We start from the raw sequence: 25,261 nt of genomic DNA, 5'->3' as shown, positions 1-25,261 counted from the left end.
TCTCAATGTCAAAATTATCTTTTCGAATTTCCTTACCAACGATGAAATAATCAGCAAAGCCAGCAACAAAAGCACCACAATCACTGTAATTAAAAAGAAATAAATCAGATTCAAATAGGTACACTAATAGTAAAATAGTAAAACAATTGAGATTAACATACCATTTGATCTGTTGGGCACATTATTAACCAGATTAATCTGCAAAACATCAAAATGGGATTTATCGGTATATGGACCATTGTTCCAATCAATGCCCTTCTTCTCGACATAAAAATCAGAACTCTTCAAGAAGTAAGGTATCAGAATTGCATAAGGTAATGCAGCATCCAAAGCAAGTCTATCATTGATAGCTCCATTGTTAGAGTCATAGATGTGGATGCACCTATCTATGAACGTAAACAACCCCAAAACCCAATGGCCCAATTTTGCTCTTCCGCACTTCATATAGATAGGGAATAAGACATAGTCAACAGTGTGCTACGATACATTTGCATCACAATAATATCCTCTAGTGTACTCTTCTATCTCATGCCCTTCAGGAATCACTGAAGGATCTTGATTCAATTTGAAATCTTTATACAGAGAGTTGATTTTATTACCAAAGGCAATGTCGGATGTAGTAAACCGCATGGCAACACTCGACCCATATTTTCCCCTCTTCCTCAAATAATAAAAGAGGACATCCAAGTGCTGAGACAAGAAATAAAACAGAACAACCATCACTACCAGATTTTTTAAATATAGAAATTTATACACTATTATACAGAGGTATACATATTTATACAAGGTTATACAATCTTATACTATGATTATACAAAGCTATGTATACACTATGGGGGTCTCAAACAATAAAGATATGCAACACATAAAAAAAGGCATTAGAACAGAAATTGATTAAATACCGTGTCAATCAAAGGTCGACCACAATATGCAAGTGGATGGAACCAATCCTTCGTGGTCACATGACACGAGCCAAAAGTAAAAGCTTCCGCAAGCTTATTTACTTCATTGGGATATATAATTTTGCACTTCAAATCACAAAAAATAAAAAGTAATCAGAACTACATTCATTGACAAGTATAAAATCAGAACATGAAAGATTAAAGAAGGTGAAGATACCTGCACCTCGTATCCATCCCATTATCAACAAATGCGCAAAACTCTTTAGCCAATGGCGACAATGGATCAAAATCATCAATTTCAATCGTGAAAGGATGCTTGATATCAAAAATGAGCTTGTGCGCCAATCCTGAAGCCCCCGAATCAAAAACTGGCAAATATGGAGATTTGACATATTTTCCTGGTATTTTCTGTCGAACTGACTGTTCAGGATAAATGTAATCATCTTCTACGTCTACGATGGATTGTTTGTGAAGCACAATTTGGGATATCTGTAGCGCAACTAAATCTTCATCGCCAATGCCATCCCAAAATGTGTCACCCTTGACATCACCTGCTACCCCTTAGACAGAGAAAACAAATAATAAAAAACTTTAAAAATGAAGAAAAGAAAAATCAGACAAAAAAGATAAAATGCAGAACAAATACAATGATCAACACCATCAGTAACTCCCTCGTCAGCTAGCACGTTATCTTGATTCACTTGATTGACAAACAACAACAACAACGACCCAGTAAAGTCCTACTAAGTGGGGTCTGGGGAGGGTAGTATGTATGCATACCTTACCCCTACCCCGATAGGGCAGAGAGGCTGTTTTCGATAGACCCTCGGCTCAGGAAGATGAAAATAAAACAAGAAAACAAGAAAACAAGAAAAGACAATTCATTAGTAACGTCAACATAACCATATAAATAATGACAGCATCCTAAAAACCATTAAGTAGATGGCATGCAATAACCATAACCCACAACTAAGGTCTAGAGCTATGGAAAACAATAAGGTTAGTGTGAACTCTACATTAACCACAAGCTTGTCTAGGACCAACCTACTCAAACTCGCTTCACCCCCGGAATAGAAGAGGAGAAGCTCGACTACCACCCTATCCTACAACCCTAATGCTTGACCTCCAAACCTTTCTATCAAGGGCCATGTCCGCAAAAATCTGCAATCATGCCAGGTCTTGCCTGATCACCTCTCCCCAATACTTCTTAGGCCGTCATCTACCTCTTCTCGAACCCACTAAAGCCAGCAGCTCACACCTCCTCACCGGAGCATCCAGGCTTCTACTCCGTACGTGCCCGAACTATCTGAGCCTCGCTTCCCGCATCTTGTCTTCCACAGAGGCCACGCCCACCTTCTCTCGAATATCGTCATTCCTAATCTTATCTATCCTAGTGTGCCTGCACATCCACCTCAATATCCTCATCTCAGCTACCTTCATCTTTTGGATATGAGAGTTCTTAACTGGCCAGCACTCTGCCCCATACAACATGGTCGGTCTAACCACCGCCCTATAAAACTTACCTTTGAGTATCGGTAGCACTTTCTTGTCACATAAGACTCTAGATGCTAGCCTCCATTTCGTCCACCCCACTCTTATGCGGTGAGTGACGTCCTCGTCAATCTCTCAATCCCCTTGAATAACCGACACAAGGTACTTGAGAGTACCTCTCTTGGGGATGACCTGTGATCCAAGCCTCACATCCATGCCTACTTCCCTCGACTCGGCGCTTAACTTGCGCTCCAAGTACTCTGTCTTAGTCCTGCTCAATTTGAAACCCTTAGACTCGAGAGCCTGTCTCCAAACCTCCAACCTCTCATTAACACCGTCCCGCGTCTCATCAATCAGTACTATGTCATCAACGAATAACATACACCATGGCACTTCCCCTTGAATATGGTGTGTTAGTGCATCCATTACTAAGGCAAATAAGAACGGGCTAAGCGTTGATCTTTGGTGTAACCCCATAACAACCGGGAAATACTCCGAATCGCCTCCCACAGTCCTTACCCTAGTCTTAGCTCCATCATACATGTCCTTGATCGCTCTAACATAAGCTACCGACACACCTTTTATCTCCAGACACCTCTATAGCACCTCGCTAGGGACCTTGTCATACGCTTTTTCCAAGTCAATAAATACCATGTGCAGATCTTTCTTCCTATCCCTGTACTGTTCCACCAACCTCCTAATAAGATGGATAGCTTCCGTGGTCGAGCAACCCGGCATGAACCCGAACTGGTTGTCAGATATAGACACTATCTTCCTCACCCTCGCCTCCACCACCCTCTCCCAAACTTTCATGGTATGACTTAGTAACTTGATACCCCTATAGTTGTTACAACACTGAATATCACCTTTGTTCTTGTACAATGGAACCACTGTACTCTACCTCCACTCATCTGGCATCCTCTTCGTCCTAAAAATAACATTAAATAGCCCAGTCAACCACTCCAAGCCCGCTCTACCCATATACTTCCAGAACTCAATCGGAATTTCATCTGGCCCGGTCGCTCTCCCCGACTCATCTTACGCATAGCCCCCACGGCCTCCTCCAACTTGATTGACAAAGTCAGGAACAACATCATATTGATAGCCATCAAATTTGCCGAGACCAGATGTATTGTCATCAGACACGCGCTGAGGAATCTAATAAAAAATAATATAAAGAAAAGGCATGTTGAGTGATGATTCAGAGAAGGTATAACTGTTGAGTGATTTGGTTTTATCAGTAAACAATTATCTTAGAATCAGTAATATCCTCCCTCATTTGCTTGGTTTCCTTCATATTCAGAAAACTAAATACTTTTTCAAAGGAAGAAACTACATAATTGCTGAGTGTCGTCACTGTATCAGTCAACTACAACAACAAAAAAACAAAAGCAAATCAACAACCATGTTTATAACCAAAAAACCATGTATATACAAAAAGTACTGATAAACTACAGAAAAGCTAAAGGTCCAGTACCTTTCCAACACCACTTCTCAACTTCTCAACTTCAGCATTCAATAGATCAATGCGCACCAAAGGATCATAACTCGGGTTAGGCTGTCGATCCATATTTTGAGGAAAAGGTCGTTTAGACTGTTGCTTCGTATTTTGAGGATAAGGTTGTTTAGACTGTTGCTCCATATTCTGAGGACAAGGTGGAGATGCAGCGACAAAATCATCAGTGTGAAAGGCAGGCACCACAGGCACCTCCCCTAATGCAATATCATAGGCATTAACTTCAAAAAGCGTGTTGTTCAGAGTTGACATCTCTTCACGAGTAGGGAAAATGTTCCTATAGTTTAACTACAAGAAGAAAAACTGGATTACAACAGTAGAAAAAGAAAATTGTGACACATTCATAAATATACATACAGAAAACTGAAATCGTATATGAAGATGCATTATGGTACAAAATATTTACCTTGTCGATACTACACATGATCACCCCGCCAGTCAAATCCGCATATGTTGGAGTTTCAGTCACTTTTCAATTAAGAATGCATGGCACATTTGTGCCAACGCAAACAGCTAGATGTTTGTCAACCATAGAGTAACACTCAAAAAATCATATTTGTAATGCAAGTGGCAAACCTCCAAGCCTATACATTGTCAAATAGTCACACTGTCTGTCCCTCATTGTCTTTAGAATATCTTCAAATGACTTTTTTCCCCAAGCATACGTCTGATATTGACCACTTTCAATGATATCAAAATCATCTTTGTTGATACCATGATTATTGGCATCTGAGAATATGAAATGATGGATAAACACCATCAAGGCCATCTTGAACGCATCTCCGTCCGACTTCCAATCCTTTTTCTTGAAGCGATCAAGAAGCTGCCCCCTCGTTATAACTTTTTTTCCATCTCCTGGAAAGTACTCTTTTAGCAACCTATTAACATCTGGTTTGTCACAAAAAGTGGTGTCGTCTTCTACACACTTCAAAGTAGTGATAACAACAAACTCTCCAATGCCAAAACGCAGCAAACAACCATTAATTTTCACCCACAACTCCCTTTCCCGTCCTGGGATGACTTCCCTCAATAATATACAATGAATAAGTTGATTTTGAATTTTAAATTGAGGGAGGTCCAAGAAGTACCCAAAACAACTAGCACGAAACATTTGAAGCTGTGTGTCAGTCAAACATTGCTTCAAAATGCTCACAATATCAGTTTCAGTATGGGAACTAATCCTGTTGTGGAAATGATCAACTGGTTGTATATAGAAGTCCCCAACCTTGCATATGAAAAAATAACAAGAAATAGATCAGGAACAAAAACTATACTAAAATATTTTATAAAAATGTATAAATCAGTGTAGCAGTACTTGTATAAAGATGTATAAACAACTGTATAACTTTGTATAAAATTGTATAAGCATGTATAAATTAATAGCAACATAGGGGATACCTTCAATGTAGCTTTTCTCTCGTTCAATTTGCAGCGAATAACAAACCTTTATTCTTTCGATATGCAATCAAGACCACTCTCACCATCGTCCTTGATCTTTCTCCTTTTCGGTTTAACATTGGGGCCTTCATCATCTTCATTAACCAAATTAACTTTCAGCTTTTCTTTTGATTTTTCAGGTCTCCCATATTTCTTACTCCTTATTCTAACGATGTTAACCGGAGTAGGAGTATTACTTGTTTGCAAACGAGTCATTCGACTGCTCTCTTGTTGTAATTTTTTTGTAAGAGTAGGAGACTCAAAATCATCATCATCGGGAGCCTGGACATGCGTATTCGCTTCAGAAGTAGGGGTTGAGGGCAAGTCCCTCGATGATTTAACTGGAGTGGGAGAATTCCTCGTTTGCGAACGAGTCATTCGACTGCTCTCTTGTTGCGAGTTTTTAGGAGGAGCGGGAGACTCAAAATTATCATCATCTAGCGCCTGGACATTTACATTAGCTTCAGAATCAGGGCTTAGGGCAATTCTCTCAATCTTTTCGCATAATCGGACTTAATGCCTTTTCCAGCAACCTGCATTTTGCTTTTAGATGCAGGTATTTTTGAACACATTTTCTACAATAAACCAAACAAACAAAGCTTTAACAAAAGTGAAGATAACTGAAGGAAAACACAAAAATCAAACTGTAACAAAATTCAAAAGAGAACCAAAAATAAAGGCCATGAACACAAAGCAGAGGCCAATTTTCCCAAATTGTAACAAAACTCAAAAAATAAAAAATTCTATCCTAAAAGGCGAAATAACAAAGCATGCAAACTGAAACATCAAGTTTAAGCCTAGAACGAAGATAGAAGGAACACAAAATCAAACGAAAAACACAACAACATTGTAAGAAAATAGGCATAATCAGAAAAGCAAAAAAAAAAAAAAATTAAAAATAAAACAAAATTCAAAACAAAAACTGTGGTAAAAGCATAAAAAGAAACGAAAATTACCTGAAAATAAGATTGAAAACTCGAAAAAGTACTTGAACCCAACAATGGAGGTCGATTATCGTCATCTTTGAGAAAAGCGTGAGGAAAATAGAGAAAGAGAAACAGAGAAATTGGAATTTAAAATATTAAAACTGTTGTTTTAAGTTGTGGGCTACCAGGTGAAAAGTAAATTTCATAACATATACAACATGAGCTAAGCCAGGTAAAGGCTTCAAATATGGGCTATTTTCGAATGGACTGTATGGCCCAAGTGATATATGATATAATTTTGTCTTTAAAAAATTATAGCTATAATTTGATGTATTAAGTAAGAAATAAGTCATTCTTTGTATCCTCTCATAAATGGAAAGAGGAAAACCATAATGATAATGTACTTGGAGCATTATACCACCAAGGCACTTATTTTTCTCAAAGTATTCGAGCATATTAGACTACGGAATTAACTTAAATTAGATAAAGAAAGAGGAGAAAATCATGATTTGTACTTGTTTTATTTTTTTGGACTTTTACAAGACAGAATATATTGGATAGAAGTGAAACTATGAGACGAAGAAAGCATGGTTGTAAAATTAGTGCGAGCTAGCTAGTTTTCGAACTGCTCATTAAAAAATAGCAGCGTTTGCAAAGTCATTGAAAAATAGTCAATATTTTGCTGCAACACGAAAAGTTCCAGCATAATATACTGGAGATTCGTGCACTTGTGTATGAACTTCTAGCATATTATACTGGAACTCCAACACGTGAAAAGTTCTAGCATACTATATTGGAGATTGGAGTACCTGTGTATGAATTTCCAGCATATTATGCTGGAGTATTTTTCGGATTTTGAATAGTGTTTTCATTCAGATTTATCTTTACATGAAAGTGGCTAAAATTCGATTACTTTTGAAACTACAACTATTTTTGAATGACCACTTGTAAATCTGGCTAATTGTAAATTTTCTCCAACATTGTTGACTATATTTGCAAGAAGTTCATATTAATATACTATTAATGTGCTTTGTATTTGAGATGGGACGTAACACTATCTTACATATTTGCCTTATTTACTCATGATTTCCTAATGGTAATTAAAGCTACTTTTATTTTCCTTTTTAATTCAATAAAGGGAAGTATAGAAGCAAAGCCAAATTTGGCATAAACATTTAAGTGTGAATAAGTTTGATATTTATACCACTTCAATAAATACATGATATGCATAATGTATTCCATATTATTGCTTACCATAATCGACCAATATATTTTGATGTAAATACTAGGTGCGAATAACAGACAAGGCTCTGCAATAGGAGCTAATTGAACTATGCTATGAATGAGAAGTAAGAGGAGAGTTATGAAAGTCTGATCGAATTGGCTGTTAAACTTGTTTTCAAGTCAATAAAAACAATAAACTAGTATTACTAAAAAGAAGCTAACGAAATGAAAATGTTAAAAAGAGCTTGCTTTAATTTCGCAAAATTAAAATAAGGAGTCGAGGTGAGTACAAGTTCACTTGGTAACTAAGTAGATATTAGAAAAAAATCCAAAATTTGTGAGGATATTAGGATAAATTGAAAAGTTAGAATGAAAAAGCTTACCTTAATTATAGGATCGGTGCATCATGTTATCACCATCATAGTTATCAAACAATTAAAATTAGTGAAGATATTGAAATTATCAATCTTTTCCACCAACCAATGAAAGTGTAAATTAGTTGCCCCTCATAATTAGCCCCAAAATCTCGTCCACTCCATCTCCAAGAAACCATCCTCATTTCCCTCACACTTCAAAAACACCAGAACCTTAATCTCTTTACCCAAAATCAAGAATCTCCCCTCATATTTAAAGTAAACAATTTATGAAAATAAAGGCTTCATTTTGAGCTCTTTTTCTCACCAATCAATGTAATAATCTCCCTCCTCCCATCTCCCAACTCTTTCTCCTCCAAGAACCCCCCCCCCCACCCCCCCCCACAAAAAAAAAAAACACCCACCCCCTCCAACTAAGAGCTCGTTTGGACATAAGAATTTTTTTTTTCGAAAGCAACATTTGTTCATAAAATTTTCAATTCTCAGTTGAAAATGCATTTAGGAATTTTTCGAAAATTTGAAAAACTCCAAAAAGCTGTTTTTCAAAATCTTCACTCAGATCGCTCACAAAACTTCAAAAAACAACCCAAAATATTATTCATGTCCAAACACAACTCTATTTTCAAATATCATTTTCACTTGAATTTTTTTTTTTACCCTTTTTTTGAAATTTTATAATTTTTATGTCCAAACGCCCCACTAAGTTGTTTGTAAAAACTAAAAAATATACCTCTTGGGGGTCATTTGGTTGTAAATTTATTCCGGCATTATTATTTCTACCTTCCCATAGGAATAAAATGTAACATTATAATTGCGAAATAATTAAGGAAAAATTTCACATAAGAACAACTGAGCTCCCCACTTTTCACTTTTATAGCCTATATTTCAATTTACAACCAATTAGCCCAAAAATAATAGGCTAAGATTCAACATCCAACTCCAATAGGTTCTTAAAATTACTATTTAATTTTTAAAAAAGCTTGCACAAGCTTTTAAGTTAATTTTTTGAACCAGTAACTGTGGCTCAAATATTAGTTCAACAAACCAAATCCATTTGGGTGGTGAAAATTAAATTTTTAACAAGCTTAAATATGTGGGTTTAAATTCCGGATTTGATTTTGTGAGAAATTTGGAGTGAGTGTTATTTAGACTTGTTAGAAATAGTATAAGAATGTTGTATATAAAATTTGAAGTCATTTAATGGAGATTTGGACTGATTTTGAACTAGAATTGCAACTGAAAATTGTGGAAGAAGTTCGTCTACAGACGTTTGTATAAATGTGTATAAAAGTGTATAATAGTGTATAAGATGTGTTTATACACTCATATACACTATTATACAAGATTATATATAATTATACAAAAAGCTGACTTCGTCTTCTTCCTTGCGTCTTTTCTGAAATTTAACTCATTTTGATATTTTCAATCAATTGGAAGAACACCCAATCCAAACAATTAACAAACTTAAAAAATTCTATTCTATAAAGCAAAGCTTTGAATGACCTTCAATGATGGACTTTTACTCTTCAATTTTTTTACATTACAACCATGTGACATATGGGGAGAAACAGCAATGGCGGACGGTCCCTTGAAGCATATGTAAAAGATGTGAGAAGAATAGAGAGTGAAAGCAATGGTTGTGATCGAGAACACAAATTTAACTTCATAGCTTTTTAGAAGCAATGGTTGTAAGAACATAGATTTTGAACTTGCAAGAGCCAGTGTTTTCAAAATGTGTACAATATGGACTAGGTGGGGTAAAACTTAAAAACATGGGCCACTTTTGCTATGGTGTGAAGTCATGTGTATTTTTTTGTAATTCTTTCAATAATTAATATCAAAATTAGTTATACTTGTAATTTTATTCCAACCAAATGTACGATAAACTTATCTCAAATGTGATTCCGGAATTAATTATCTATTATTTCTGGTACAAAACGAGCCCTTAGTAGCTTTCATTGATAAAACTCTCCAATCAAAAGCTTAATACAAAAGGTTAATCCAATTCATTAATTTACAGTTGTGTTTGACTTTGTTCTTGATCTTTCCCCCCTCCCCCCACCCCCACCCCTCTTTCTATTAGTCCACTTCAAATCTTCATTTTTGCCTTTTTAAATTCTTCAAACCTCATTCTTCTCCCTCCCTCAGATCTCTCTCCTTCTAATCATCAATTCTAATACAAATCATCAATCTTTCTTCTTTACAAATCAAAACCAAAAAAAAAAAAAAAACAACACAAAAATAAAAACACCATCTTTGAACCAAAACCAGATAGATTCTCATAAATAAAGCAGCCAAAACTTCAATACTAGCCACCCCTTTTTCTTTTTCTATCCCCATTTACATTATCAAGAATCAATCATCCATTTGGGGCAAAAAAAAAAAAGAAGAAAATTTCTCAAACCCTAGCCCTAAACTTTTTTTCAAGAAAAATCAGAACTTTGCTGATTTTCTTTTGAAAATAAGAGATTCCTAATCTGGGTATTGCTCTAATCTCCAAGATTTTGCGTAAAATAATGTCCCAAATGAAGCACATTGATAATATTCCATCAACCCCAGGAAAATACAAGATTGAAAAATCCCCTTATAATAGGCTTAGGCTACAATTTTCTTTATCCAAGATTATTTTTTGGTCACTTGTTTTTGTGGGGTTAATCTTTGTATTCTTTTACAGATCACCAAATTCTGTATCAAATGTTTCTTCAGATCTCTCAAGGAGATCTCTTAGAACCAGCTCTTATGGTGGTCCAGTGTGGGAAAAAAAGATTAAATCCTCAGCAAAAATCAGGTCAAAAAATGGTATTTGTGTTTTGGTAACTGGTGCTGCTGGATTTGTAGGAACACATGTTTCAGCTGCCTTAAAACGCCGCGGAGATGGCGTAGTAGGTTTGGATAATTTTAATGATTATTATGATCCCTCGCTCAAAAGAGCGAGGCAGGAGCTATTAGAACGCTCCGGTGTGTACATTGTTGAGGGCGATATCAATGATGTCGCCCTCTTAAAGAAACTTTTTGAAGTTGTCGCATTTACTCATGTTATGCATTTAGCTGCACAAGCGGGCGTGAGGTATGCCATGGAAAATCCGGGATCATATGTGCATAGTAATATTGCTGGTCTTGTTAATGTTCTTGAGGTTTGCAAAAGTGTCAATCCTCAACCTGCGATTGTTTGGGCGTCGTCTAGTTCTGTATATGGATTGAATACTAAGGTACCCTTTTCAGAGAGGGATAGAACAGACCAACCTGCTAGTTTATATGCTGCTACTAAAAAAGCTGGTGAGGAAATTGCTCATACCTATAATCATATCTATGGGCTGTCAATAACTGGATTGAGATTTTTCACGGTTTATGGACCGTGGGGACGGCCAGATATGGCTTACTTCTTTTTCACAAGGGATATATTGAAAGGAAAATCAATTCCAATCTTCGAGGCGGCTAATCATGGCACGGTCGCAAGAGATTTTACCTACATTGATGATATAGTTAAGGGCTGTGTGGGGGCATTGGACACCGCTAAAAAGAGCACGGGAAGTGGTGGGAAGAAGAAAGGTCCTGCTCAATTGAGGGTGTTTAATTTGGGCAACACTTCCCCTGTCCCGGTTTCTGATCTTGTTAGCATTTTAGAGAAGTTGTTGAAGGTAAAGGCTAAGAGATTGGTTATGAAGTTGCCAAGGAATGGGGACGTGCAGTTTACTCATGCAAATATAAGCTCAGCTCACAAGGAGCTCGGTTATAAGCCTACCACGGATTTACAGACAGGATTGAAGAAATTCGTTCGATGGTACTTAAGTTATTATGGTAATGGAAAGAAAAGTGCGCAGTGATGCAATTCGATTCAGTTGTGTGGTAGGACAATTAATTCTTGTTCACTTTGATTCTTATGATTGTTTTAACTCTTCTCCCGCTTGTTGTGCCCCCATTTTCTTGTTTTTTTCATATCTTAATGATACTATATAAGGGGCACATCCGATCCCACGATGAAGAAGTTGTGGTGGATGGATGGTGTTTGCTGCGCTAGTTGATATGCATCAAACGCAACCTGAAACCAACTGTTTTTTTTATTTTACACCTTTTAAGTGTAATTGTATTAGTTTCAAAATTGTAGAATTCATGATAGATAGATCTGCTGCTGATTGATGGACAGTGGACATGTATCATCTTTATATCAAATTCTAATAAAAGTAGCATACGATAGTTCCATATTTGAGTTCACTGTGTTGTGTATATCTTTAAAACTGAATATTCTTGTTTATCAATATGATATCGTCTTCTACATAGATAATTTTGGTTAATCCTATTATGCAGTTTTACTTATGTTGCTACTCCTTTCTGATATTTACTTCTCTGTGATCATTCATTGTACATATTCGGCACATCATGATTTACTATCAAAAGTCGATTATTAGGGTCATTGCAATAGATTGTTGCAATTCTTCCTTAGCCAAGTTCTGTGGAATTTTGGTTTCGTGGAGAAGAAAGAAAGAGAGGGCGGGCAGGCGGATACAAAGAATCGTTTGAAGTTGTAACATAGTACAGTCAAACCTCTCTATAACAGTCTCGTTTGTTACATACATTTTTGGCTACTTACAGCGAAGTGTTATTATAGAAAACATATATTATAACATAACATGAAAAATTAGTTCCAAAAGAAACTTGACCGTGATCTTGAATGAGCAGCGGGGTGTGGATTAAATGACACCTGTGACTTTTTAGATCATGGGTTTCTCTTGTTGGTGTTTCTGCTTTTGCCCATTGCTGTTTTTAGTGTTGCTTTTTCGAGACTTAAACTTGTTATCTAGTTACTAACAACAGCAGCAATATACCCAGCAATATACCCAGTATAATTCTATAAGTGGAGTCTGGGAAGGGTAGTTTGTACGTAGACCTTACCCGTACCTTGTGAAGGTAGAGAAGCGGCTTCCGGAGACCCTTGGCTCAACTGTTAAGAGGAAAGATACAAATGTGCAGTTTTGGTGGAAAAAAACTGGATTTCAATGCCTTTCTTTCAATAGATTTTTATGCTTGATTCTAGAAACACTTTAGTATTCTTATGGAAATCTGATGCTGTTGAGCACAAAAATATTGAGAGGAATTCCTCTTACTAGGTTGTCTATTGGATCTGTGTTGATGGTTCTCCTCAGATTTCATTTCGGGAAATGGTCATAGGCATTTTGGAATTTGTGGCCATGAAAATTGTTTCGGCCAATGAAGCAGCCACTAGTGTTTGCATTAGGGTAAACTGTCTACATCATATCCATTGGGGTGCGGCTCTCCCTTAGACCCTGCGTGAACGCAAGATGTCTTATACACCGGAGCAGATTACACCTTCTGAATGCTTCTGTTAAAATCAGTTCTCCACACCTTATGTATGATAAATCCAATTTTGAGTTTGAGTTTCAGTAAAAAAAAAATTAAAATATATTATCTTAATGATGGTGTCGGGGGCAACTTCCTCTCATTTTTGACTATTCCACCGAATATCTGCTATCTTCCACCAGCACAGGTGTCGGTTCCAACTCTACCTACCATAGTTTAGGTAGATGGAAAGAAATCTGAGTTTCAGTAAGTTATTAACAGTGTCTTAACACATGGATGGTTGCCTTTTAGACTATAGCCAAAGAAAGATGATTATTTTGGAGGCAGTGCTGCCAATTGCTAGCTGATAGCAGATATGACAATTATTTTTGTTGTCTACTTAGTGCAATAAGCCATGCCCTATAAAAAAGAAAGAGTCCCTTTGCCATATGATCCACCTAACAGTTGGGAGTTAAATAGTACAATATCTCATCTTATTCAGCCCTTCATAGAGTTGCTAAGAAGTAGCTACAGTGAATGATTGAGTTACTTTGGCTATTTAATTGGCATAGCAACTGTCACTTGCACTGACAGTAAAAGAATTTTTTCACTATCAGGCTATGGTGCTCAGACTCTTTAATTGATGAGTACATGTCGGATCTTCCAAAAGTAGTGCATTTTTGAAGATCTAACACGAGTGTGACAACATATTTTGAGAGTCCGCACAACATAGTTGTCAGGTTATCTAAAAAATAATCACAAGTAACATGTCTATAAAAAGTAAGATTAGTAACTTGAAAAATAAGGCCAGTCCCATACTTAATGCAACTCTCTATTAGAGGTCTGTAGACAGTCATGAATAGTTGGATAGTATGTAGCCTTATCGGCTCGCCCTACCGTATTCCTTATATATATGTCTTTTGGGCATGTTTCCTGCGTATGTTATTCACATGAATCAGTAGTTTATTGCTTTACGTTATGCATGACCTACACTTATTTCATGTTTATATCTTAGACATATGCTTAGGGGTGATCGACAGGTAGAACTCGGACACTCGTCATGGCCCAACTGTTTGAGTCGTGACAAAAGATTGTTAGCTGCTATGATATGGTTAAATACACTGATAGTATAAAGATTTTACACAATTAGTGTTATATAAGTTAAATTTAGTTTATGAATGGTATATTTAATTTTTACACAATTAGTGTTATATAAGTTAAAATTAGTTTATAAATGGTATATTTGAATTGCAGTTAACCTCTTCTAACAAGTGGTATCAGAGCGAGGTTCAAGACATGTTCATCTTGGCAGGTTCAGTTCTAGCCGCAACATTTTTGACGATAATCATGATTTTTTTTCTGAGAAATTTGACCGGTGTGCTACGTACATTGAGACAAACTTTGTGGTGGAGATTTGGAGATGTGACCTGTTGAAGGCTATGTGAAGAAGGCGGATCAAGTTTATGTTGTCAGAAAATTCCGGCCAAGGGGGAGAATTGTTAGGTATTTGCCATAATTTTCTTACCATATTTGGTTTTCCTATTTGTCGAAAGAAAGGACAATATAATTACCTTAATTGGGTTTCCTTTTTGTAAAAGAAAATTATAATTCTCCTATACTTGGCTAGTCCTTTTTCTTGTAGGAAAAGATTTGGACTTCTATAAATTGAGGATCCTTCATTCTCATTCAGCAGCATCCACAATGTAGCCATAGGGGGCTTTAGAGTCGTGTTTAGGGGGAGAACTTTACGGGACAAGTGTTAGTGAGTCACTTGTATTTTCCTCTTCGTGAGGTTGTTCTCTCGATATTTTGTACTCTTTTTATATAGTGGATTGCTCATCTCCGTTGTGGACGTAGGTCAGTTGACCGAACCACGTTAAATGTTTGTGTCTCTTTTGATATATTTCTTTTTATTGTATGATTTATCGTCGTTCAAGGTTTGTTTTGCTAGCTTCCGCATGACTGATCAAAGCCGTGTAGCAGATTAAACTATGTGTATTATTCTGGCAAAAGCAAATGGCTGCATCTGCTTTATGTTTCACGGGCTCTACAAATGATTATTTCAATAACAAATAGATCTGCACCGACCTATTTTTGGATTTTTGGAGTCTCAGCCGACACCTCAATTAAAAAAAGCACATGAAGCACGTGGATTTTATTTTTTGGAGGGGGGTATGTTCAGTTGGTCAAAGACAATGCACCTTCTAATTTTATGGCCAGGGGCTGATGTAGTAAAGAATTACGGGTTCATTTGAATTTAGTAGCTTCAACTCGAATTATATATGTTAAAGAATTTTATTAAAAATTTACGAATAGTAGTATTCAGGCTCATTAAGGGTGTGTTTGGTATCGGAAAATATTTTTTAATTTTCTCATATTTTGTTGACTTAAATATTTTGTAAAACATTTTCCAAATGAACTCATTTTCCTTCAATTGGATGAAAATATTTTCCCGAAAAATATTTTCCAAAACTCTTTCTCAACCTTCTCCACCCTATTGCCCATCCCCACCCCACACCCCCACACCCACCCAAACCCCACCCACACCCACACCCACCAACCCCCCACCCCAACCCCACTTACCCACCTCACCCACCCTAAAAAAATGTTATATAAAAATATTATTATTAATACTTTTTTTTCATTTCAACAAATGAGTTTTTTTTATGATATAAAAAAGTATTTTTTTTTCATTTTAACCAAAAAAAAAAAGAATTCTTTTCACTCAGAAAAGTACATTTCAACAAAAAAGTATTTTCTTTTCATGATGTAAATAAAGTATCTTTTTTCATTTCAACAAAATAAGTATTCTTTTCATGATGTAGAAAAAGTATTTTCTTTTATTTCAATAAATGAGTACTTTATTTTCATGTTGTAGAAAGAATATTTTCTTTTTCAACCAAAAAAAGAGTATTATCTTTTTAGTTATGAAGCACAAATTTTAACATTATTTTTGCATAAAAGCAACACATTAGTTCTTTTGGGTTTGTGCGAATTTTTAGAAGAATAATTAAATTCTTGAAGAAAAAAATAGTCCTGAAAATATTGGGTTTTGGGGGAGGGGGGGGGAGGAGGGGGGGAAGGAAACATGGGGACTTGGGGGAAGGGGTGATGAAAGTAGCATAAAAAAATATTTTATGCTCTCTAACTAAACACTAGAAAATATTTTCCAGAAAAAGTTTTTCCCTCGCCAACCAAACCAGGGAAAATAAGTAATAAAATCACTCATTTTCCATGGAAAACATTTTTCTTCGTACCAAACACACCCTAAATTAAATGGTTTTGTTGTCCAATTCCAAACTCGAACCAATAATGTTTATATTCTAGATCCTCTCTGTTCAGAGCTTTCAAAGTGCTTTGCACATTAAAGATTATGTTAAGGAGACAAATCTTAACCTTTTGAAAGAGACACCTTAATTTGCAGTAAAGTCATTGCTCTTTCCTTAAAAAAAAAACAAAAAAAAAAAACAAAAAATTGAAAATACAAAAAAAAAAAAGTAAAATAAAAATTGAGGGGGTTTGTGTGGGGTAGCTAAGTAAATTTCTAGATAAGTAAAATTGGAACAACTAAGTAAATTTCTAAATAAATTGGATTGAAATCCCTTTGTTTTGAGTGAGTTTAATGAGTTGTATTTGGGCTGCTTAATAGGTCAAAATAAGCTATAAAAGATAATGAATTAATTTAGGCTTAACCCAAATAGACCCATTGGGCGAGTTGGATGGATTTGGACTCAAATTGCCACCACCATTGCCTTGTGTGGAAGGTTGACTCTGAACTTCAGTCAATGGGAGGAATCCCCTTATCTAAGGTTCTTTGTATGGCACTTTAAACTCTCTTTCTTATGCGAGACAGAAAGTGTAACTACCGAAGCTCTTTCAACTTGTCCCGTCTTTGGATAAGTATTGCGGTTAAGTCAGTTAACAAGATGAGAGTCAGAAAATTGAGACTTACTTAAGACATCGTACTTCTTAAACATACAATAATTCCAAATCAATAAAGTCTAGACGGAACAAACTGGTTATATGCTTAGTCAATGTAAGCTAGTCAACTTTAACCTTGGGCCAAAATAAGATTAATTTGAAAACATTGGTAAGATCAGGATTAAATAAAAGTCGCTAAGACTTGAATATATCACAAATATCTAATGAAAGAAAAGCGAACAGAAGATCAACTTAAAACAGAAAATTATATCAGCGCAAACATCATGACAAAAACTTTTCTCGCTAAACATCCTGGCAGTTACAAACTTAATCTTGAATTTTGGACGCAGATTTCGGCTGCAAAAGTCGCATTTGCAATGACAGAAACTTCTCTATGCTACTAGAGTACTGGCTGTGGTAGATTCACTGCAAGGCACACGAATAAAAGACATTAATAATGCATTTTTACAAAAAAAGAAAGGCAACCGGATCATTCAAGGCACCAATTAAACATGGAAACGTTACATGAAATTGAAACTAACTTCACATAAACCAATTCGATCAACCAGAGAGATGAAAGTAAACCGGCAAAATGTTTACCTCAGACGACAGGAGACAACGTAATTTCATTTTGGCATACAGATTGAGATTGTCTTTTTTATTTTTTAAGTGCAGATCAAGACTTGTCTTAGTGTCTTACAAACACAAAGATTGCTCAAGTAGTACAATGAGAAAGTGTAGAGGCAGATCCAAAGAACCAATTATGACGAGACTTGTCTAACAAAAGATCATGACCCATGATTCTATCTATCAGTTAACTAAACATAACAGTATACATCAGATGAACCTTTAAAAGTTATAAGCAGCACAGTGATGTGGGTGTCGGACAAGAAACATAAAAATGTTGAAAACCTCATTCATACTCTTTCCATAATATTTGGATAGAGTACAAAAGAGGAACCAACCCCACAGGGATAATATCACGATGATATAAACATAACGCTAAACTGCAAGCGATACAACAACTTGTGTCTGAAACAAAAAATTGACCAGGAGAGCAAAACATTCAAATTTTTCCATGGAATCTCCAGCTAGAAGGTAAATCCAAAATTAAATTCCAGAGAAAACCAAGCATAACACACTGGTGGAGCTATAGAAAAGGTCTCTAAATAAAATTCATCTCCCAAGTACATTCCCAAAGACAATCACAACACATGCTTAGGTAAAAAGTTATAACCTATTAGAATTTCCACAATCACTTGCATTGAACACATTATGATTGCAAAATCAAGATTAGACTGATTACTATGGAGACTCAGAAGCACAATAATAGAGTCATATATATGAGAGTGGACTTACTACTTCCATACTGGTGGAAGCTTCTTTGTTTTCTTATAGTAACGAGCAAGTCGGTGAATCCTGCTCTCAACAAGAATCAACCTAAACTTGGAATCCTTGTCTTTCCTGTTTCTCTCAAGATGCTTCCGGATGGCAACAGCTTTCTTGATAAGGTGATAGAGATCCTCGGGAATCTCAGGAGCCAGACCTAGAATACAAAAAACCATAGGTTAATCAACCATTTCCTTTCGATAAGTCTTATGAAGTATCAACTTAGTCGCCAAACATGCCAAATAAGTACCATGAGCCTTCAAAATTCTGAGAATCTTGCTACCAGTTACACTCTTCACCTGAGCAATACCATGAGAATCACGAAGAATAACACCAATTTGAGATGGTGTCAAACCCTTTTTGGCAAACTTGCATATATTATCCTCAACCTGAAACACAAGAAAGTACATCTCTTATGTTCTTTTAGTAAAACAAAGGAAATAACTGAATGAGTTTACCAAGGTCAGGAAACGTTGAGTCAGTTCAGTTGTGCAACTATTATTTCAGGATATTAGCTTGACTCTTTTTGACTGACCAAACTCCAACATGTTCTAATTTCATCTAATTGACACACTTATCATTGTTATTATTTTCATATGGAGGCAGTTACGAGGCATCACTAACCTATGCATCCATCATTATCTGGAACATAGCTCAACAGGGCAACGCCCCCACTTGCTTTTTCATGGTTAGGAGCTTAGGCTACAGAATTACATATTACCTTGCATACATTTCGTCCTTAGCATTGATTAGGAAATATTGAATCCAGTGATTAGATAAGAAAACAGGTGGAATATTTTTCCAGTACTTTGCAGTAAACGGAAACGGTAAACAAAGTCGAAATGGATAAGCATATAAGGTAATTGGAGTGAATTCCACCTACACACTAAAGGCAACATCTTTGAATACTCAAGGAAACACACTCTAAGCTTTTACTCTTTTAGCTAGTAAATAGAGTGAGATAACTAAACAACAACTACGCCTCAAACAAGTTGGAATCCGCTATACGAATCCTCACTGACCAAGTTACTCCATTTAAACCATCTCATACCAATTTTATGCAAATACAAATTAAAAAAATATAAAATATACTAGCTTCATAATAAATGTTTGTAAAAACCGCCAGTATATTTCCATTTCATCCAATTAAGCAAAAATAAGTAAAATTTTCAAGGGCATACATCAGGAGCAGAGATTTTCAACCAACTTGGTGGAGTCCTTTTGTACGGAAGTGCTGAAGCTGAAATACCCTTGCTGTGAGCAAAACAAAAATTAACATAAAAATCAGAAACAATGTATTATCAAATACAGTGTTATATAAATGGAAGAAAGAGTGAACGGACCCTCGACTGTGCATACGACCCATGGCGGCTGTCGGCGGTGTTCTGAGGTGTGGCTACAGCAATAAAACCCTAAAATGGTTATTTGCGGGTAATTACGGTTTTATAGGCTACTCATTTTTTATTTTCTTTTTTTTGGGCAATGAAGTCTTTGTCTTTGTTTTTAACTCATAGTTTTTTTTTAAAAAAATAAACGAACGTTGTAATTGAATTTTTAAAAATGAATTACAAACTATCGAATAAACATAATTTTACGCATTTGGATTGTAGTGTCGATACTGATAATAAACAATATTTGACGGTATGGTGTTGACACTAAAATAGTCTTCAAACTATTTATAAAAAATAATTAACTTTTACATGGATAATAATAATTTGCGAAATTGAATTGGAGAGAGTTAGGGGTTATATTTTAGAGAAAGATAATTTTGGGGATTACAAAAGATATAAAGGACAAAATAGTAAAGGATCGTTTAGTTAGTGAATAAGTTATCCTGAAATTATAATGTAAAAAATATGATACGATGGTTAAATAATGATTAAATTGTTTAACGTTTATACTTTGATTCATTGGACTGAAAATAAATTTTTTGAATTATATAATATAAAACATAATTTTGGTGTAAATCTAGCCTACAGGGTTTGAGAGAAATATTTTGGAGAATGACATATGTATTATTTTGTTGATTTATTTCAAAATTAGTAATTCGAGATTTGTTATATGAAATAAAAAATAATATCATACTTGTGGTATAAACAATTAGGGGATGCTAAATTCAAAATTAAATAACCTCATATTTTAACGGTGAATTATAAGCACCTGAATCTTTGGAGATATATTGGTTTCCAGTAGGGCTGTTCATTCGGATCGGATATCCGAAATCCGAACCGATCCATTCAATTTCGAATTTCGGATTTCGGATTATGTTTATTAAAATTTCGGATTTCGGATTGGTATATTTTAATCCAATCCAATCCGAAATCCGAAATTATTAGGACATGTATAAATACTACACTTTAATTTACATCAACATCCAAGTTATTACCTTTACAATTGCTAGATTTAGCTATATTAACACCATAGTACTCTCATAATTGCATAAACATGAATTTTTCTTAATGTATTGCCTTTTTTACAAAGAAAATATACATATTAGTTTAACTTTGAGGCATAATAATACGATACGATATCCGATCCGATCCAAACTTTAAAATCCGATCCGATCCGATATAATTCGAATCGGATTCGGATTGCATTTTCTATAATCCGAAATCCGAAATTCAAATCCGAAATATGCTAAATCCGATCCGATCCGTGCACATCCCTAGTTTCCGGTATAAAAAACACACTCTCAACTCAAAGGAGTGACACAAATTTGTCTTCAATAATTGATAAAATTATTTGGCCGTAGAAATCTGCTCTTGAAACGCCAAATGCAGCTCACTGAGTACAGGTTCTGAAATATCCCTTTTTCACCCTCCTCTGTTTTAGCTCTAAGTAATGAACTAGTTCATCTTCTTATATTTTTTTTTTGATAACTGACCTGGTGTCCGGTTCAATTTGCACGCAATTCGATTAATTACACGGGATATTTGACACCTACCGCAAGGTACCACACTCTATCGCTTGGATAGATGACAAGAAATCACCTCGATTTTAGCTCTAAGTAATGAAATAGTTCATCTTCTTATAATTTTTTTTTATTAACTGACGGCGGTATCCGGGCCAGTTTGCGCGCACTGGACTAATTCTAAGGGATATCTGTCAGCTCCTACTGCAACAAGTACCAGGTAACTCTATCTACGAAAGGTTGGATAAATCAGAAGAAATCTGTTTTTTTGCCTCAGCTGTGATTTGAATCTGAGACCTCAAGTTCTCGCCTACTTTATTAATTACTAGGCCACACCCTTGGGTGTCATCTTCTTATAAAAATTTGATTTTGCTGTTATTATATTATCCAGATTTTGGTCAGTTACATTGTTTTGTTGTAACCCAAAAAAAGACATTCAGTTTTGATATTGAAAACTTCACATTTGGTCAATTACAAATAGATACTGTTATAACCAAGTTGAATTTGATAGTATCCTATTAGGAAAAGAAAGTATCACAAGAACAAAGGGAGGTCGGTTTTATTGTTACAACTGTTCTTTTAGTTATATGTCTCTTTTCACAGGAGATCATAAAATATAATACAGGAGATCGGTAAATAAAAGACAAGAGATCGTTGTAGTTATTTTCTTCTATTCAAATTGTAATGGGTCATAGAAGATCATTTCCACCAAAAATAAAGCTAATCAAATCAGTCCAAACAAGGTAGCGTCAACTAAGAGGCGGAGCCAAGATTTCAAGTTTATGGTTCGAGATTCTAATCTTTTATATTACCGAGTTCTAAATTATAAATTTGTACATATTTAATGAAAATTTTAAGACAAATATATGATTTGAACCAAAGTTACTGGGTTCGGTCCAACCCGTAGCCGACACTGTGGCTCCGCCTCTGCGTCAAGTTGGTCAATTCTTGGAATGAACTCAGACAGGGATAATATATATCTTTTAGAATAATAGCTAAAGATTTAGAAAAGAGAAGAGGATTAGAAAGTGGAAAGGGATAATAGATGCATCAGTACATTACAAACAAATGAAACTAGAAATGTTTAACATAAGCAAAACAAATAAACTGTAATAATTGACCCCTGAAACCAAATAAACCAAAATAGCCTTTTCTTTTTCAGTTGCTTTTCCTGGTACAGAAAGATGAATTTTATTACTGTATTCATACAACTAAGCCATGCGAAAGAAAATTTACAGTTGTATTTTCCTTTCATTCCTCCGGGGTAGGGGTAAGGTATGCGTACACACTACCCTCCCCGGACCCCACTTGTGGATTTCACTAGGTTGTTGTTGTTGTTGTCGCTGTTGTCTTTCCTTTTCAATAGTTTGTTCCAGCTAGTTTGGGATTGAGAGTAGTTGTTTTTCCTACCTGAATAATTCCCACCAAATAATGAATTGAGAATTATTGTGCTCTTTTTATTTCTTTCTAATAACTCTTGGAATGTGTTGCACAGTTTACTTAGAAGGGACCTAAACACTGGATCTTCACCACGCCTTATGATGAAGGGGGAATAAAGGACGGATCATATATCTGTCGAATCAACATTTTATAGTGACGAGATTAAGAAGACAGAATAGCTGAGTAAGAGAGAGATGGAAGTAGATGACAGCAAAGGTATGGTTTGTGTAACCGGTGGAACAGGATATGTAGCGTCGTGGTTGATAATGAAGCTTCTTCAACATGGCTACTCAGTAAATGCTACCATAAGGTCCACTCGAGGTTAATATTTCCGCTGATTCTATTCATTGTCTTTTAAGGTAAAAAATGTAATATCTGATGAAAACTCTGAATGAATTTTTAGGTCACAAAACAGATGTTAGCTACCTCACGAACTTGCCCCGTGCATCCCAAAGGCTACGGATATTTACTGCTGATTTGGATAAACCGGAAAGCTTTACTGCAGCTATTGAAGGATGCATTGGAGTATTCCACGTTGCTCATCCGATGAATTTTGGCGACCAAGAAATTGAAGATGAAAAGATAAGAGAAGCAGTTGATGGAACATTGGGAATTTTACGCGAATGCCTCAAGTCAAAAACAGTAAAACGATTGTTTACACTTCCAGCAGAACAACACTTGTGTTTAATGATAAAGGTTTAGATACAGTGGATGAGAGCTCATGGTCAGATATCAGTGTCATGAAAACCTTAAAGCCTATATCTACAGCTTCTTATGTGATTAGTAAGACATTAGCGGAAAAGGCTGCTCTTGAATTTGCTGAGAAGCATGGGCTTGATTTGGTGACTGTTATTCCTAGTTGGATACATGGTCCCTTCTTGAGTCCTCGATTCCCAGAGTCATTACGATCAGCCATGGCAATGATTTTTGGTATTCCCCTTCTGCTCGTGTAACTTTCTCATGTCGAATCATTTACCAACAACAACAACAACAACGACCCAGTATAATCCCACAAGTGGGGTCTGGGGAGGGTAATATGTACGCAGACCTTACCCCTACCCCGAAGGGTAGAGAGGCTGTTTCCAGGAGACCCTCGGCTCAAAAAAGCAATAGGAGATGATATATTAGTACCATAAAAATGGTCTAATCTCTTATCTACTGCTATATAGAAGAAGTAAGAAGGGAAGCTTTTAGTTTCTCGTAGTCCCCTCTGCAAGTCCATTTTCTAATTTCCTCAACGATATTGAGCAGAATTTTGATTAAGGTGCAGCTGATTGATATAATGAGCAGAATTTTTTCCTATATGAAACATAGGAAAGACATAACTTTTGGATAGCTTTTGAGTGGAAACATTATTTCAAAGCTCTTAATAAAGGAAGTTAATGTTATATCTATATGTTTGTCTCTGTACGTACATTTTGCAATACAACTGCTGGAAGCAATATCCTTATTTTCCTTTCTTCTTTGGCATAAGCATGTCTTGATCTGAGCAGTTTATGAACTAATCTTTCTTCTTCAACAGGCATAATCGCGTTTTTTTTCAGAGATGGTTCAGTTGATTTTCATCATTATTCCTCATTATTCCTTCTAGAGTATAGTAAACACCCTAGCCTTTCATCAAAGAAACTTTTGGACACTGGATTCAAGTACAAGTATGGCCTTGAGGAAATGTTTGATGGTGCAATTGAATGCTGCAAACAAAAGGGTATACTCTAGTTCAGGTTCGGTTCAAATCTCAGGGGAAGGCAAAAACACTACGTGAAGTCTTCTTATTTGTCAATGTCTTGGTGAACAAAGTTAATAGGTGGTGTGGGAGGTAGCAAGTATCCCGTGGAATTAGTCAAGATGGCCAGGACACTTACGAAGGATAAGAAAATCGATCACATTTCGTGAACTCTAGTTCAGGTTTAATTATCTTTTTAGCCGAGGGTCTATCGGAATAAGCCTCTCTGTTCGTCCAGGGTAGGGGTAAGGATGTGTACATCTCACCCTTCAGCGAAAGGCAAAAACACTAGGTGATGTCTTGCTATATATCCAAGCCTTGGTGCTTATTCGGTGTCGTGGGAGATAGCAGATATCCCGTGTTCAGTTTGGAAAATGGAAGTGTCAAGAAACTTTGTGACATTGGATAGCATAGAACTAAACTTCCTCCATTTTGGGTTTTTTCTTGATTGGTGAAATTAAAAATCATTGTTTTAGCTTCTTCCTTGAAGCATTTTTGAATTAATGTAAAGTATTAAGCATAACATATAATGGAGATGTTATAAGTAGGGGTGTACATAGGTCAGGTTGGTTCGAAATTTACGATTACCAAACCAAACCAATTGTGTCGGGTTATTAAATCTAAAGACCAAACCAATAAAACTCGGATTTTTCAATCTCGATTTTTCTTGGGTTTTCCGGGTTTTTTTCGGTAAAATCTTCGTAGAACAAAA

General features: G+C 35.8%; 3 protein-coding genes across 3 annotated transcripts; 2 read left to right on the top strand and 1 right to left on the bottom strand.

Annotated features, from left to right (window-relative positions):
• Nucleotides 1–10,027: 10,027 nt before the first annotated feature.
• On the top strand, nucleotides 10,028–12,070 carry LOC104232568 (UDP-glucuronate 4-epimerase 3-like). The gene has a single exon (XM_009785806.2). The coding sequence runs from the start codon at nucleotides 10,387–10,389 to the stop codon at nucleotides 11,692–11,694; it is 1,308 nt and encodes a 435-aa protein (XP_009784108.1). The 5' UTR covers nucleotides 10,028–10,386; the 3' UTR covers nucleotides 11,695–12,070.
• A 5,197-nt stretch (nucleotides 12,071–17,267) lies between these two features.
• Nucleotides 17,268–19,955, bottom strand: LOC104232569 (small ribosomal subunit protein uS15). Its single transcript, XM_009785807.2, has 5 exons — nucleotides 19,819–19,955; nucleotides 19,657–19,729; nucleotides 18,726–18,864; nucleotides 18,446–18,632; nucleotides 17,268–17,512 (listed from the first exon to the last, which is right to left on the bottom strand). The coding sequence occupies exons 1-5, from the start codon at nucleotides 19,839–19,841 to the stop codon at nucleotides 17,479–17,481; spliced, it is 456 nt and encodes a 151-aa protein (XP_009784109.1). The 5' UTR covers nucleotides 19,842–19,955; the 3' UTR covers nucleotides 17,268–17,478.
• A 2,735-nt stretch (nucleotides 19,956–22,690) lies between these two features.
• LOC104232570 (vestitone reductase) lies at nucleotides 22,691–25,029 on the top strand. The gene is given in 3 exon segments (XM_009785808.2): nucleotides 22,691–23,147; nucleotides 23,230–23,475; nucleotides 23,478–25,029. Coding segments are annotated over 3 exon segments (675 nt in total). The 5' UTR covers nucleotides 22,691–23,020; the 3' UTR covers nucleotides 23,780–25,029.
• The last annotated feature ends 232 nt before the right edge of the window (nucleotides 25,030–25,261 follow it).

Source organism: Nicotiana sylvestris, chromosome 5 (genome assembly GCF_000393655.2).
Source record: "Nicotiana sylvestris chromosome 5, ASM39365v2, whole genome shotgun sequence".
Taxonomy (NCBI): Eukaryota; Viridiplantae; Streptophyta; class Magnoliopsida; order Solanales; family Solanaceae; genus Nicotiana; species Nicotiana sylvestris.
This window is presented reverse-complemented; position numbering and strand designations above follow the sequence as displayed.